The 17,227-nt window shown below is 35.9% G+C and overlaps 1 protein-coding gene across 1 annotated transcript in view; it reads right to left on the bottom strand.

Annotated features, from left to right (window-relative positions):
• Positions 1-17,227, bottom strand: part of fbn1.S (fibrillin 1 S homeolog) — a 118,771-nt gene that overhangs the window by 50,324 nt on the left and 51,220 nt on the right. Inside the window, exons 15-25 of the mRNA XM_018255422.2 lie at positions 16,265-16,387; positions 13,851-13,973; positions 11,724-11,876; positions 10,523-10,576; positions 9,334-9,459; positions 7,674-7,799; positions 3,928-4,047; positions 3,383-3,520; positions 2,382-2,432; positions 883-1,008; positions 191-415 (exon numbers count right to left, since the gene is read on the bottom strand). Coding sequence (XP_018110911.1) covers positions 191-415; positions 883-1,008; positions 2,382-2,432; positions 3,383-3,520; positions 3,928-4,047; positions 7,674-7,799; positions 9,334-9,459; positions 10,523-10,576; positions 11,724-11,876; positions 13,851-13,973; positions 16,265-16,387 — 1,365 coding nt within the window. The remainder of the gene's footprint in view (positions 1-190; positions 416-882; positions 1,009-2,381; positions 2,433-3,382; positions 3,521-3,927; positions 4,048-7,673; positions 7,800-9,333; positions 9,460-10,522; positions 10,577-11,723; positions 11,877-13,850; positions 13,974-16,264; positions 16,388-17,227) is intronic.

The following is a 17,227-nucleotide window of genomic DNA, read 5'->3' as shown; positions in this document are numbered from 1 at the left end:
TAACTATATCTGTTTCTATTACCTTCATTTAATACCATATGGCAAACCTCACTATAATTATACAATATTTGAACTGATGAACTGGCTTCATCATCTGCTGCAAGAATTCACTTTTGTAATGACCTTAATATAAAGGTCCCAGAACACCCAAAGTACTCCTAGGATTCAATTACTTGATAAAATAACTTACCTTTAGAGAATATTTTTCCAGGTGTTATCTCCTTAGAAGCAAAGCCTGGCCCCCTTGGGCATAGAGTCTCAAATTCAGGTGTTCCTTTGTCAGGGCACTCCTCACAATCAGGACCCCAGGCAGCACCCACGGAACAGCAACATGCATCCATCCTGTGCCGACCAGCAATCTGTGCACTGCATTCTTCATCTTCGTGTTTCAGGTAGCAGATCTCCAGGCGGATGTCTGATGGAAATTATAAAGATATGTTTACTTAAAAATGCCAATATATATCCATGCAATTCTACCAATTTTGCACATTTGTACAAGAATAGTATAACCCCTAATTAAAGAGTTGGCACACATATACAGTAAACAAATCAATATGGAGGATCTGAAAAACAATGCAAGTTAAATAACATTTGCTATGGTCATTTTAAGTCACACTTTATGACTTTGACCTACTAATTTTGTTTAATTTTCCCCTGCTTTTGACAAGCCATACCAACCTTTTACTACTCATTGCACTACATCACATTAAAATGAATCATAATGGTTTGGTAGGCTTGTTTGTAATGTAATCCCAATATTTAGAACATGTACATTTTACAGTTTCTGTGTAAAATAACAAAATTCTGTTACCCAGGAGATCATATTTTGTAAAATGTTACAATAGATAATCCTTATGTGGATGTGGTCAAATGAAACCTTACCAAGACATGTGCGTTTCGAAGCATCCAGCGTCATTCCACTTGGGCATTGACAGACAAAGGATCCCATTGTGTTAACACACTGGCCATTAGTGCACAATCCAGGAAATACATCACACTCATTAACATCTGCATCCAATGCAAACACAATTTTAGCATTGAGAAGGCAAAACAAATTCAATCTATCATGTTAACTTAAATCTGTTTGATTCCCATGTTACGAATAAGACTTGACTCAGATTATGTGCAATATATGGAACATGTCAAGCTGAAGGCCAAACACTGCCCATTCCCATTTGAAAGAACTACATGCATTTGCTCATATATTATTTTATGTACTTTATAAGTAAATATTTTAATTATGAAAATCAAAACTATCATTGAAGTGTTCATCTCTTTTGCAGATGGGTGGAATTGAAGAGGTGGATAATTGTTCTTGACACTAGCTTGGCATAGCAATTTCCTTCATTATGATAATAGAATTCTCATCTGGACAGGGACATTGTCACAGAAATAATTTTCCTGCATAGTGTTAATTAGAAATATAAAATGGACAGGACCACCCTTTTTTATTAGTGTTGATGTTGGAAAGCTTGCTCCAAGGCGTGTACAGGTTAGTCATTGGGAACATAGGACAAAGATAAATGCCAAAGTGTTGGGTCATTGGGAGGGAGCCTCTAATGTACAAAACAAGTTCCACTGGAGACTTGTCATGTGGGAAGAGCATTCTCCTAAGTGTGTCATTGGAAGGGTCTTGCTGGCTGTTGATCCGAGTCTTCCAGGTTTTGGGCACTTGTTGATGGATTGAGGAGCATACACCCATTCCCCAGCTGTAGGGAAACCCACTAGTAAAGTAACTACTTCAGATATTTTAACATTTTCCTTTACTCTTATTTCACAGATGCCCCAGTCTTGTCCAATACATTACAATGTAAAAAAAAGTGCATAGGAACATGATGGCAATTTTGTTTCATGATGTTTCTCTCTGCATTGACAGACTGTTGTGTGTGATCATTTGCTTTCCTTTTTATGTTTCTATAAAAATTATCTAAAACATATGGGAATAGGGCACTAGTGCATTTTGAATTCAAATATCAGTTAAAAATTTGAATCACTGAACTCAATTTCAGTGAAGTGGTGCATAAATAAGCACAAACAATGGCTTGTTTGGATACAATAAGCAATATTTATGACATGCTTTTACTCACTAAGTTCACATGTACAACTTTTATTTTCAGTGAAGTATTAATTAGGATACCATCCCTTTAACCTAAGCATACACTTTGTCAAGTTACCTATTTTTGTAGAGTTGGGTGTATTTCACTGTTTTATCAGACTAAAAGTAGGATTTTGTGCTTATTATTGGGCAAGTACATAAGACTCCTGGACTAAAGCCTGCTCCGTTAGACATGAGTAGATGTATTTGTAGGCTACCAGCTAAATGTTACTTTTAAGGCTTGGAAACATGAGATGTATCTAGCTTTGAGCATATGTCACACTACCTTCACATGTTGTGCCTTTGGACCGGGCAAAGCCTTTTGCGCAGACGGTATCTGTAGGAGAAACATATAAACAATATCATGGATGAAGAGTTTGACAAATTGGTGAAATCAAATCATTATGGTTACAACTAATGCAAAAAAAGCATCTTCTTGCTATGCTGGCCTAATATTACTTTAAATTAATAATCTTTTATTTACAGAATAGATTTAAAGAATTACAGTAATACAACCACTGTCAAACATAGGCAATAGGCAAACATATACTTTATGGGGTATACAGTATTTATCAAAGAGTGAAGTTAGAGATTGCCACAGTCCTCTACAGTTAAATTCCGCCACTCTCAATTCATTTCTATGGGATTTTGAAAGGCTTATTTATTAAAGGATGAACTTTCAATTTCACTCATTGATAAACACTCTTTTAAATATCCCATAGAAATGAATGGAGAGTGGTGGAATTTCACTCTAGAGGACTGTGGCAATCTCTAAATTACTCTTTGATAAATATGTCTTTACTTAGAAAATGAAACATGTACAATATGAGTTTATTGTAACCTGGATACATTATAATTAAACTCACTGAAGTGATCATTACTGGATTGTAATATATATATATATATATATATATATATATATATATATATATATATATATATATATGAACATTCTGGATGCTGTTTCCTCTTACTGCCTCTACAGAAGGCTGACATTTGCATGGCAATTGCGTCCTGTTATCTACAACAGGCAATAACAACCACCATCCATGTTTTTAGTAGTGGCTGGAATATTTCTTGTGCAAACTTTGTTTTTATATTTGTATTAGACTATTGTGGGATTTGGATCTATATCTTGTTAGTTTTAGATGGTACATCATAAATTGTTTTATTCACAGCTCTTACATGGAACAAAAAAATATATATATATACAGTAGTCTTGTAAATCCCAACACTAATAAACACTCATGCAAATACCTTTTAACGTGACCAATCATTTATAATTACCTGCCTCACAGGGCATGCAAGGACTTCCCCAAGCCGCTCCTAGAGTGGAACAACACTGAGATCTCAGGGTCCCACCGTTAATGTTGATCTCGCACCTTCCATTCACAATGTTCTGCCAACAGGTGCCTTTTATGGTTTCTGTAAATCACATAGGAAAAGATATTGCTAAATATGAAGGGAATCTCCACTAATGCAGACAAAGATAAATAGTAAACCTATACCAACTGAATATTGTTTACTTGTTCCAGCTGAAAAATTGAAGATATGTCAGGGGATATCATGCGATACAGCATCATCTGAATGCTTTAATACATACTAAATTTAAATTCATTTGCTTTTGTCTAACTAGGGTAAAGATCTACACCTTAAAGAGGAATGCTGTATTACGATAATTACACTAACTGGGAAACTTACATGTTCATCTGCAAATCTTATTTTTTTTAACTGTAATAATAGTAAAAATGTAACTTTATTACAATGCTATTCAGGACTGCACCGCAACAAACAGCATTATGATTTTTGCATGTGTACACTTATGTTCTCACCAATACAGATTGTCTTTGTCTTGTCCAGAGTACTTCCAGTGGGACATTCACACACAAAGGCGCCTGGGATATTGCGGCATACCCCATTAATGCAGGGGTTGGACTCGCATTCGTCAATATCTGAAATGACAAAATTGAATAGCATTTTAAAAAGAAAAAGTTGGTTTTAATGACTAATAGTGATGGACAAATTAATTTGACAGGCACTAATTTGCGGCAAATTTCCGTGTTTCTCTGCCAGCAAATAAATGTGTGAAACTGCGGAGAAAATTCACCGGTGAAAAATCTGCCGCGCCAAAAAAATTTCCGTGCATCAGCATAGTCGCGAGCATAAAATTGTTGTGCATAAAAATTATTCGGACGCCCATTGGCTTTAATGCATTTGGACAAAATAGTCGCGAGTATAAAAATTGTCGTTTGCATCAAAATTTTCGCGCATCAGAATAATTTTGAGGCCCATTGACTTCACTGCGTTTCTCAAATATTTCGCCATTGCACAGATTTTTTGGTAAATTCACTAATTCACACAGATTCTCCCATCACTACTAATAGTTCCTCATGTTAGGTGGTCAGCAAGAGAAAGACCAACAACAATTTTCCTTGTTGTTATAGAAGAAGGTCCCTATAATTTAAATCAAAGATGGGGTTCAAGAGATTTGCCATACCTGCAAATCTTTTTCTAATGTTATAGTGTGTCCAGTTTTAAGAAACTTTTCAATTGATCTTTATTTTTGGTAGTTTTTGAATTAATTTGTTATCTTCTGCTGGCTGTCTCTTTACAGCTTTCAAATGGGGATAATTGAGGCCAGCAAGCTGCAAGGCTATAGTTGTATTGTTATTGCTACTTTTTATTACTTTGTTTCTATGCAGGCACTCTCATATTCCTATACAGTCTCACATTCAATACACTCCCTGGTCGCTAAGTTAGTTTGAACCCTAGAAACCAAATAGCTACTGAAATTCCAAATTGGAGAGCTGCTGGACAGAAAGTGGAATAATAAAAAAAATTCAAATGATAAAAAATGAAAACCAATTGCAAATTGTCTCAGAATATTACTTTCTACGTCATACTAAAAGTTGATTCAAAGGTGAACAACCCCTTTAAATCTCCAGTTGCCCCTTATGTTAAAAAAAGCTGTAGCAGTAGTTCCCACTTTTGCTCCATTGTAACATAATTGTAACAGCCCTCACCTGTACCTTTTATTTATTTTAGGTTTCTGTTATTTTCTTCTTTCCCACTAATGTGTAATCCCCTCTCCTTCTCTTCTGACATTGTTCCTACAATTTCTAAATGCCTAACCCCCATATACTGACAGTAAAGATGCTGCCAGCACCAGAATCTCACTGTGTATACATGCTTGAACTTTTCTTCATAAATTCAGATGTCAAAAAAGTAAAAGTAGAATTATTGCTTTTTGTTTGCTTATACAGAGCGGATGAGCAGCTCAGAGGAATCCAGCCTGATACAGGCCACTTCTAACTAAGAAGCGCCACAAACCACATATGGTAAAAATTATATATGTATTGCTACTGTCTGCCACATGGAAAAGGCTAACACAATAGGCTAATGATTTACAGTGTCTAAAATATAATGATACATTATAAATAAAGAAACACATGGTGCAACAGAATGAGAACAGAAGAAATTCTGGTCAGAAACGGGACAAGCTATTGCCCTGTCTAGCACAATGTCTGACTGCTATGTGAAACAGCTGCAGCAGTTATAAGGATGACAGTTGCACAATGACAAAACACAGCGGCAATGAAAGAACAGGTGAAAATATGATCCATTTCAATTGCAACCAGCCAAAGGTGAGCCTTGTTTTAAAGAAAATATTGGTTTATGGAGGCACTCCAAAGCTAATTAAGTACAGGTATAGGATCTTTTATCTGGAATGCTTGGGTCCTGGGGTTTTTTTTTATATAAGGGGTTTTTCAGTAACATGGATCACTATACCTCAAGTCTGCTAAAAAGCAACTATAATTAAAGTGGACCTGTCCACCTGTGTGTATAATAAAAGTACTTTTTTCAATTTAAACATGAAATCCAAATATTTTTTTTTCTTAAAGCATTCATAGCTGATGTAAACTTATTTAAAAAATATCACCTGTCAATCAAGTATTACCCTCCCCTCCTCTATGCCTTAGGCATAGAGGCGCGGCAGGCAATGACTTTCACTTTCCATTCAGCACTTCCTAGATGTCACTGCTCTCCACACATTCCCCTGTTCTCTTTACCATTTAATTGTGTAGCCAGGGCATGGGGATGGACATCAGGTCCCCCACTGTGGTGCACAAACAAGATTCTAAAATGATGCAAGGCTTGCCTTAATAACAGGGTCCACAAAATGAATCCTGCCTGCTTGTTATAATTATGTATTCTCAGACTGAAGGAAACTAGATTCAAATAATTTATTTTGCTTGACTAACTTGACAAAATAGGATTTGGAATATTTTTTTTGGGTGACAGGTCCACTTTAAACACAATTGTTTGTTGTTTTAAGGATTTATTAAGCTTATTTAACATCAAATACAAGGTATCAGAATTTTCAATTGCCACAGGTCTCTGTGCTCCATTATGAAGAATAGAGACTTGCTGCTTATCCCACAAATACAGCCTTCTAAATTGCAGGTCATTCAGATGCACAGCGCAGGCTACATGGGTCCCAGTCCTTACCACCTGTCCTGCACCCCCTGCAACTGCTTTCTGCACCTAGCACTGAATTATCAGTCCGAGTTCAGAGAGCAACATTCCACAGGGTTGCTGGTTAATTCCACAGGTTGCCAGTGCTAGTTAAGTGTGCATTAAAGGCATGCTCTAGTGCTACCTTAGTGCTCTTATTACAGAGGAAAAGTAAATAATTAAAAAAAAAAAAAATTATTTGCTTAAAACATATTCTATGAGAGATGAACCTTCCATCATTTGGAGCTTTTTGCATATTGGGTTTTATATAAGAGATCCCATAGCCTCTAACAGATCCTGTTAATTCTAACGGAGCCTCCTCAGTTTCAATAGTGTCTGTTTATACTGTTTTCAAATAATGTATTCATTAATAATAAATCCAACATGTTTGTGACATTGCTAACTATTAGGTGTTTAAAAAGTAGGAGGTAAAGATGAAAGTATTTCTTTAATCAATCAGTGACATGTATTACTGAGAAACCTTACCTACATTTAGGCTGAATTAAAAACCCAGGGCATGTATAGAAGTGGAGGTAATTCTGGTTGAAGGAAATCGCTCTTCATTTACACAGAAATGTATACATTTATTTGAACAGTATTTTCTTTTATAAATACTTAATCCCTTTGCACCAGAGGCTCTCCACTCCCCCTTTCAGAATATTGATCTTAGTCTTTTGTTTGCTCTTGAGGACTGAACTTGGGAGATTCTGTTTGAGGGAATCGCTACATGATCTTTACTGCATGACTCACAGAACTGTTTTCTCCAGTGTGTCACTGGTGCCAGAACTAAATTATTAAATCCGGCCACTCTTGTAATTCGGGCTCCTTGCCATCTTTGAGAGCTGGATTTAAGCACTTCTGGTATTACAGTATAAACAAAGATACACAGAGGAACCAATGTTCTTGTTAAATTAAGATTGCCCCTTAAATCTCTTAACATTAATGAACAAAAGGCTAGAAATGCTGCATCATTCAGCATATACTTTATAATATTTATCACTTAATGTAATTGTTTGGCTTTTAGCACTTTTCCAGGGAATATATTTAGCAAGGAATCTCTTACCTTCACACGTTTTAAGGTCAGGTGTATAGACAAATCCACTAGGGCAGGTGCAAGAAAAACTTCCTGGGGTATTCCGACACTGTCCATTATCACAGAGCAGCCTGTTTAAAGCACATTCATCAATATCTGAAAGAGACAAACCATTATTTATGCATGAGCTGGAGGTTTTCTTAGCATAATGTAATGTACATTAGTACCTTCTTGTTGAAACTACTGTTTTACTGGGTGATGTTAAACTTGACAAAACCTAATATGTTGGCAGTAAGTAAACAAAACATTTTAGGGTGTTCTCTGACAAACTTAATCTGAGATTAAGCTGAAAACCTGTACTACTTGCTGTTATTCTTAATAAATATGTTTCTACTCATTTCTAGTTAAGCAAAAATGTGTATTACTAAGCAATGAAACACACCATCAAAGCAGAATACTGAACAAAGTACTACACAAATAATTACAATTATTTTGCTGCCACAATGATGTGGGTAAGGCATAAACATTGCATGGAATAGGTAATAATGAACAATACACTTTGACAGGAGTGAGATGGAAGTAGAAAGGAATTTAGATCAGTTTTTGGTAGTGACAATAGCAGCCAGATACTTTACTTTGATATTTGGCACTAAATTTAAGGATATATATGGGGGAAAGTGAAAGGGAAGGAGTGGGCATTGGAAAGAAAAATGGTGCAGTTATATATTTATTTAAATGGATGGAAATGGTGTATGATGAACCTGGGAAGTTAAAGGTGGAAATAAAGTGGAAAATTATGTTTTTGCATAAAATGGAAGAGAAATAATGGATTCTGGTAGAATAAAAAAGAAAGTCCTTGAAGTGGAGTAACAGTATGTATGGAACCATTGAAAGACATGAAATAAAAGTATGGAAAAAGGAGAGAAAGATAGAGTGGGAGATACAGGATTAGGACATAAGGTGGAAAAATTTAATGAAAAGCTGTGAGAATTTGGGGGGAAAGGAAACGATTAGATACAGTTAGACTACAAGAAAAGTGAAATAAAAAAGGTAAAAAAATAATGTAAAAGGCAAAAAGGTTACAAAGAATCAGCGTAGTAATAGTTAAACTTTGTGGAAATAAATAATGTACCATTGTAAAATTATTTAAGGTGACTTCTAATATCCTCATATTTTACAACAAGGGGTGAACAAGTTTCAGTGAGTCATGTGACAGAAATTACATCACTAAGCACAGATTATAACTGATTACATCAATAACCACTATACACAAGAATTTCATATGAATATCCTGTAAATGATACCATTATAAATGTTGCTTAGTGATGTCATCAGTTATAATCAAAGTTTAGTGATGACATTTCTGTCACATGACTCACTGAAACATATGTATTATAATAAAGTACCCCCTGTTGTAAACTATGAGGATATCTGAAGTAAACATGGAGTTTCATTACCTATATAAAAGCACTCAGCTTTCAACCTCATGTTTTTATATGGTCATGAAAATCCTCTGTGACTTATAATATTGTTATATTATAACTATTATATTTATTCATATATTTTAGGTGTTACTTTTATTCATTATATTATCCCTTGCTTATACAGCACCAACATACAGTATATAACAGCATGAGACATTTACACACAGCCTTCTCAAAGCAGGAAGAGCAAAAGATACTGCACATACCAACGCAATTTCTCCCAGTTGCATCCACTTCATATCCTGCATTACAAATACATTTGTAGGTTCCACGAAGATTTTCACAAATTCCATTGGGGCATATGTCAGGATCCAGTGCACATTCATTGATATCTACAGACACATAGAAACTGTTAGAAACACGGTCTAAAGCAGCTTCTACATTAAAGTGCATGCAAAACTCAAATGTCTACTTAATTAGCAGAGGAAAAGAAACAGACAAAATGATGGTTTGATTTTTTTTATGTATGATTAGAAAGCTAATAGGAATGACCGGAAATATATATGATCAGTACACTAAATTTTGTTTATTCTAATAGCTACTTTCTTGTGCTATGGGACTTCTATAGGATGTACTCTACTCAGGAATTCATTCATTTAAACAATAACAAATAGTTGAACATAAAAAGGTAATTCTTTGAAAGAAAGAATCATTTTTTGAAATCCCCTTTTTGAATCATTGTATAGCAGGAGCAGAGGCTTGTGGCACAACCACAACAAGGCCATGTCATTTTTTATTTGCACATTATTTTAGAACATAGTGGTTATATTCCTGTAAAAAACTAATTTTACTTCATCAAGTTCAGGTAAGTCCATATTTTACAGATAAAATATGTCATTTTTATGCAGAGATGGTGAAACTCGATTTGGCCTGTTTTAGGTAACCAGTATGGAAAATATATGTATTTGATTCATAAAGTCCAGTGGAACTTTCCATGCTTTAAGTGCTCAATTACATCTCCCAGATGGGATATAATAGGTATGATAAGTTAAGAATCTTTATAGTGTTACATTTTTCCATTTAAACTATTGAGCCTTTTCACAATGTTATCACTTTTGGCAGTCGTCCTAGTTCTAAGAAAGCTACTTGTATTCAGTATATAATTAGACAATTTGTCCTCCCTTAATTAACTCCCTTAATGATTGTTGTGGAAAGATCTACAATAAATGCAGTCACAAGAAGAGACCGTACCCACTAAACCAAATACAAGCAAGCATGGTTGTTGTATAAAGCTGCTACAAAACTATTATAGCTGTTATGTAGTGTCTGATTTCACTGGGTCTGTCAGGTTATAGTAGCCTACTCACCCCATAGAAAACAATGAAGCATATTTCTAACCTGCTACAAGTGGTATAACATATTATACATCAAATATATATATCTAGTCATACATACCAGTTCCTACAGATGTCATGCCAGGTCCACTGCTACACAGGGCTTGATACTCCTCTGCAAACAGGAAAATATTACAGGTTATTAGAACCAATTGTTGAACAGGAACTACAAACAACAGAAAGTACTTCTAAACTGTTCCAAGTATGGCCACTTGGATATAGTGATTTCAGAGACTGATACAGCATTGTATATCTTTTTATAATACACAAAAGCCATAAATTATATCCTTATAAACAGTGACTAGTGATGTCATCAGTTATAAACGGTGAGCAGTGATGTCATTTTTGTCACATGACCCACGAAAACGTGTGTATTATAATAAATAAAGTACCTCTTGTTGTAAAATATGAGGATATTAGAAGTTCCTTGACCTGTATAAAAGCATGGTCATGGAACTCCTTGGTGACTTATAATATCCTTATATTTTACAATAGGGGGCACTTTATTCACTATATAATACACAAAAGCCATTAATATCCTGTAAATTATATCCTTAAGTAAGTTCTGATGTCATTTCTGTCACGACTCACTGAAACTTGTGTATTATAATAAATAAAGTACCCCCAGTTGCAAAATATGAGGATATTAGAAGTTACCTCGGAGTTCCATGACCTGTATAAAAACACTCGGCCTTCGGCCTCGTGTTTTTATATGGTCATGAAACTCCTCGGTAACTTATAATATCCTTATATTTTACAAAAAGGGGTACTTTATTCACTATATTGACGATTAATTTATCGTGCCTCTCCTGCTATAAAGGTGCTTTAGGCTCATTTCAGGAGAGGCAGAATTCACCACTTTAGAAGAACAACATTCCCCTCCACCCCAAGCCACAATATGTGGTTGCTTGAAGCTGTAGATTAATAGCGGTTACTACATGTTTCCAGCTATTTTATTATAATAAAATGATAATGTCATTGTCAGTAGGCAGTTTGTGTATTCTGAAAAGATACTACAGATTAGTATAGATTTAGAACATATGTGCTTAATTGCGGTAAGCTTCAAATTACAATCAAAGCAAAGCCCTGACTGGTTACTATTGGCAACTGCATTTGTGCGAGTTTACATATTTTATTACAAGAGCCCTATTGACACAAAAGCCTCCCAAAGCTGTCTTCAAAATTGAATTTTGAACATCTTGATTTTTTTCTCAATTCTGCTTCAGAGAAAATATGGTCAGGCTCCAATTTGATCTTTTCACCTGAAGTCTTTGCAGGGCAAGGCTGGCATGGCTCTCCAAAGGCAAAATCAGTGCTGGCACAGCAACACTCGGATTTTGTAACTGCTCCCAATAATGGTCGGACACATTGACCTCGCTTGTAGCCTCCATAGCATGTGCTTCTCATGTGTGTATCTTCACATGAAAGAAAAGAAAAACTGGGTTTCAGGTCATAAGTTTGTAGTTTCCAGCAAACAGGAGCCCCAGTCCAGGGTCTCCGATAAACAAATAGTTGCTCCTAATGAATTCTTTAATCTGAAATATCAGTTTTATGTATTCTCTCTCTCTCTCTCTTACATATATGATAATATTGTTCATATGCTTTATTTCGCATTTTTAATATAAACGCTTTCAGTCTAGTTGTTCTAGGTTAAATGTTCTGCGAAGGCAACGTGTAGATCAGAAATGTACGCAGTAATATGTAAGCCTGATTTAATTTCAGAACAGATGTTTCAATTGTGTGTGGCCTGGGTGTTGACTATGAGAAGCATACAATGCGATACAGTTTTTGTGAACTTGAACTTCCAGTATCATTAGCAAGATGTAGTATAAATGAAAATTCTAGAAGCAGTAGCTCATAGCACCTGGAGAGCATTATGTATGACATGCCCTCCTTAGGGTATTAGTTTAGGAGTTAGTTACTATTCCCTGCACAGCTGATTGTTATGTCATAACAGCTGTTGATGAATTTTTTGGGCAGTTTAAACTCCAGCTTTCTTGGAGAAGGGATGAAAGATCTGTCAAACCATCTGAACATCCCATGGGATCAAGGTGTTACAGATATTTAAATGTTCCTCCTTTACTAAGAAGAGGCACTTCTGATAAAAGAAAAGGTGATAGAAATGGCAAAAAAGGGCAATCCACAGAAGCAGACAGACTGAGGTCTCTACAGAGAATTTCTCTATAGAGAATCCTCTCTCAACCTCTTCAAAACTATACTAAAAACTCCCTCTTGGGGCAGTAACACAACATCTGATATAGTTTTGTCACTTATAAGACAATGCCTCAACCACTGTGCATTGCAGCCTTAATTACCCTTCTTTTTGTGAAAGTTAGCCGCTGTAAACACTATGGGGCAAATTCACTATGCGCCGAAGCGCCTAACGCTAGCGTCAATTCGCTAGCGTTGGTCAATTTTGTTACTTCGCAAATTCACTAACGAACGCTGGCGTAAATTTGCTAGTGTTACTTCGCACCCTTACGCCTGGCGAATTTGCACAATGGACGTAACTGCGCAAATTCACTAACGCACGCATTGTACTGAACGCTACCTTTTACGCTAGACTTCCTTCGCCACCTCAGACCAGGTGAAGCGCAATAGAGTAGATAGGGATTGCTTCAAAAAAAGTTCACATTTTTTCTAATCCCAAAAAACACTGGCGTTTTTTCTATATTATGGGTGATAGGCTGAAAAAGATCGAAAAATTTTTTGGGGCTCCCCTCCTTCCCCCCTACATTTCCTAACTCATGGCAACTTAACTATACAGTGGGCACATGTGCAGGGCAAAAAAAATGTTATTTTATGTTTTGAAGGTTTCCCAGGCATTTGTAGTGATTGTACGTATTCCTCCATTGAAATTTGAATTTGGCGCTGTATGCAAATTAACCATGGCTAGCGTAACTTCGCTTCGCTTAACAAATCAACACTAGCTCAACTTCGCAACCTTATGCTACCCCTGAACGCAACTTCGGATTTTAGTGAATTTGCAGAGCGCTGGGGAAACTACGCCTGTCGAAGTATGGCGAAGTGCGGTGAAGTTGCGCCTGGCGCAACTACGAATTTAGTGAATTTTCCCCTATGGACCTCTCATGTCTTTTAACACTCAGCATTAAGATTCAGATTTAGAATCTGATTAAGATTTCTCCTGAGCTCAATCTCAAAGCAAAAGACATTTCTCCCTCAATTTAAGATTTTCTATTAATGAATTGATGAAAGTTTTCAGAATATTTTGCCCTTTTTTTCCAGTAGCTTCAAAATATTCATTAAAAGCCATAGGTACAGTAGCATGGGTTTGAATTTTAGTATTGTAAACGCTTCATTTTCTAAACATTTTTAGAAACCCTTGGACAATAAAGAAGATATTTCTCCATGGATCCATTTTTACTTACCAACACAAACTCGTCCATCAAGTCCAACTGCAAGACCAGGGAAGCACTCACACCTAAAAGAACCCTCCGTATTAACACAGTGTCCATTCATACAGATGCCGGCTGTCTCACACTCATCAATATCTGAAATGCAAGAGAATTTGAATATGTTCAGCTAATACTCCAATCAAAGACACCAACATAAAGACAACAAATCATGCTTGAGATTTACTGTATCAGTATGATGTTTATCAGTGGTACGATGTGAAGCTGTGCTGTAAACATTGAGAACCTATGCCAACCAACAATGTGACATCGGCCCCTGGGGGCTGCGTGCACCACGCCGCCTTGGTAACTAGTGAAGGCAGCTACGCCTCCTGCAGATTTTCCAAGATTTTAAATTGTTTTAAAAGACTTTTCATTTTTGCTATTCAAACAGAGATGAGCTTGAAAAAGGTTACAGTCAGCCCCCAAAACGTTGTGATATTGTCTCTGTGTAAGATGAGTATTTGACTGTAAGCCGGTTTTCTTGTATAAATGTGTTTATGCTGGTACAATAAATGCTACATTTTCAGGGGTTTTATAATTATGGTGTGGGGCTTTGATAGACTGAAAATTATATTGTGGAATAACTCACCACATAAAAGTTCACACTCCCAATTTGCTTTATCTTTGATTAATGCAAGAGTGCATGAATGGTGGATGTATTTTATTTATATATATAACGTCTAGAGAGAGAGGCATGCACTCACAGGACTTATGATGGGAAAAAAAGTGTATTTTATTCAGCAAAAAAACTGCTAACGTTTCGGTTACCACTCTAGCCTTTGTCAAAGTGTTATACTTATTCTTTGGCCTTCTGCACTCAGGCAAAGGTCATTTTTTACACGCGCTGTGCCGGCATTCTGCAGTATATATCAACTCACCTTGGTATCTATTTATATTCGACTGGCACCCAGGTTCTATATTTGGCTAATGGTGTGCGCTCTGCCTGCATGATATATCACATTTGCGTTCCTTTCTGGTAGGGCATACTACTAACTCTCTTGGCCTTAAAAGGACAAACTAAAAAAGAAACACCTCAGTGTTTTCTTCTGTCAGAGGTGTTTGGACATAGCATATGCTGCAGACACCAACTGGCTTAATCAGCCTCGCATATTACAACAGTAAAAGAAGAGTTTTAATGCTAAAAAAAAACACTTGTCCGAAAAAGTTGGTGTATTATATACCGACACATGTGATTGTCCATTTATGATTTACAAATCATTTTATTTCTTTAACATAACAGTCTATTGAAAGAACAATCACAAGTGCTTATAACTTCCTAGGGCAATTTTCATATCCATTTAGCCATTAAATGAGAATACAGCAGGCTGTAGTTGCTTCCCTGTCCCAAAATGTACTATTCAAAGTAGTCTCACATAGTAAGTGAAAAGGGTGGCTTTATTAAAATGTGCACTGGTTTATGGCAACAGATTCTCAATAGTTTAACGTTTTACAGTTTTTAACAATTTCAGTAAAACATTTCCTGACAGATGGATAAATGTTTAAACAAACTAGTACATTTAGTAAAGTGTTTTAGACTTTGTTTTTTTATATATGGCAGTTTGTAAGACTTTATTTGCCTGTTTAAATTCTATCCACTGGGGTGTTAGGGTTCGGAGACAACAATGAACTATCTATTCAGGAAGTCCCTGAAACAGAATGCGTATTGTGTTCATTTTAATGCATTGTTCATCTATGGAGGACTTATCAAATCAGTAAAATAAGTTCCACATTACTACAAATAAGTAATAAAATGCTTTACTGTTCTATTTACAGGATAAAATGTGACACCTCTGACTTTTTCAAACACTTCACATTTATTAACTCTGGGCTTCTCGCTGAAAATTATGATTGTTCAAAATGTCTGAAATGCTTCCCATGTGATATAAGTCTGGTGTACAACCTGGGGTGCTCTGCTATATAAGGAAGAACCCAATATAATAGCTGGGTGTGGATGATGTAGCAGAGCTACCTATTTCAAGAGAATTCTTGGAATAGGATATTGAGAGTTCTTCTTGGATAGCCGAAAAAGACCAACTTTTCATTGATCTTTAAAAAACAGATATCCACGGCCAAGTGCTATGGGAACACTCTAGTGTAATCCTGTTAAAAGAACAGCTATTGCATGGTTTGATGTTTTATGCTTGACTTTAGGCCTTGACAATATATCAGTCATTAATGCAGACATAGCCTTGATTTTGAACAGCTGTTTTCTTTTACTAACTTTGCAGTCACTGTATCAAAACGCTATAAGAAAGGACAAGATAAACCAGATCAACCACTTCTTAATCCACATCTGTTTTGTTTTTTTGAAGGTTTCCAAACAGTTTCCAAGAACACTGTTTTCCTGCGAAGACCAGAGATGATGATCTTTTAAATGTAATACATACCTGTGCAGAAGCGTCCATTTGGAGAAAGCTGGAAGCCAGGTTTGCAAATACATTTGAAACTTCCATCTTCATTAATGCACATGCCATTTAGGCACATGTTACGCACACTGCATTCATCCATGTCTGCAAAATACATACCATATTTCAGTAAGATATATGTATATTTAAAGACCCCTTCTAATTATGCCTTCCCTCTCAGTCTGACTTCCATCTTAATCAAACTCCTGCACATACCTCCCAACATTTGAAAAGCGGGACAAAAACATTAGCTACACTAAACACAGTGAATTTTATGACCAAACCCCCTAATTGCCATGTTCATTTTACAAAATTTGTCAGGTTATGAAAGTTTGTACACATTTCTGGGAGTATAAGGGCCATGTTTTATTTGTTATAACAGCTTTGCTGATGAAGCTAAATTTGCCCACAAAAAGTTCACAGTTTCCCCAAGAGACCTGTTTATCTTATATTGATACAATTGTATCGAAGTACAGTTACACAGTGTTCTGGGCTCTCTGACAAATAACCTTTTATTTTAATTAAATTCCAGAAAGTTTGTATATTTTTCTGGCGTCAATGCAGGAGATCAAAGAGAAACCTGGGACATTTCAGTAAGAAACCCGGGATTGTGGGCTGAGCTGTCAAAATTGGGACATACTTATATCATTTATTTATATAAAGTATACCTTTACATTAATATTTAGTATGATATAGAATAGCTAATTCTAAGCATCTTTTCAATTGGGTTTCATTTTTTTAATAGTTTTTGAATGATTTGCCTGCTTCTTCCAGCATTCAAATGGGACTCACTGATCTAAAAAATAAATGCTCTGTGAGGCTACAAATGTATTGCTACTTTTTACTACCCATCTTTCTATTCACCCCCCCCATTCATATTTCAGTCTTTGATTTAAATCAGTGCATGGTTGCTAGGGTAATTTGGATCCTTGCAATCATATCGCT

This window comes from Xenopus laevis, chromosome 3S, assembly GCF_017654675.1.
Source record: "Xenopus laevis strain J_2021 chromosome 3S, Xenopus_laevis_v10.1, whole genome shotgun sequence".
Taxonomy (NCBI): domain Eukaryota; kingdom Metazoa; phylum Chordata; class Amphibia; order Anura; family Pipidae; genus Xenopus; species Xenopus laevis.
The sequence above is the reverse complement of the archived record's forward strand: the minus strand, read 5'-3'. Positions and strand labels throughout refer to the sequence as shown.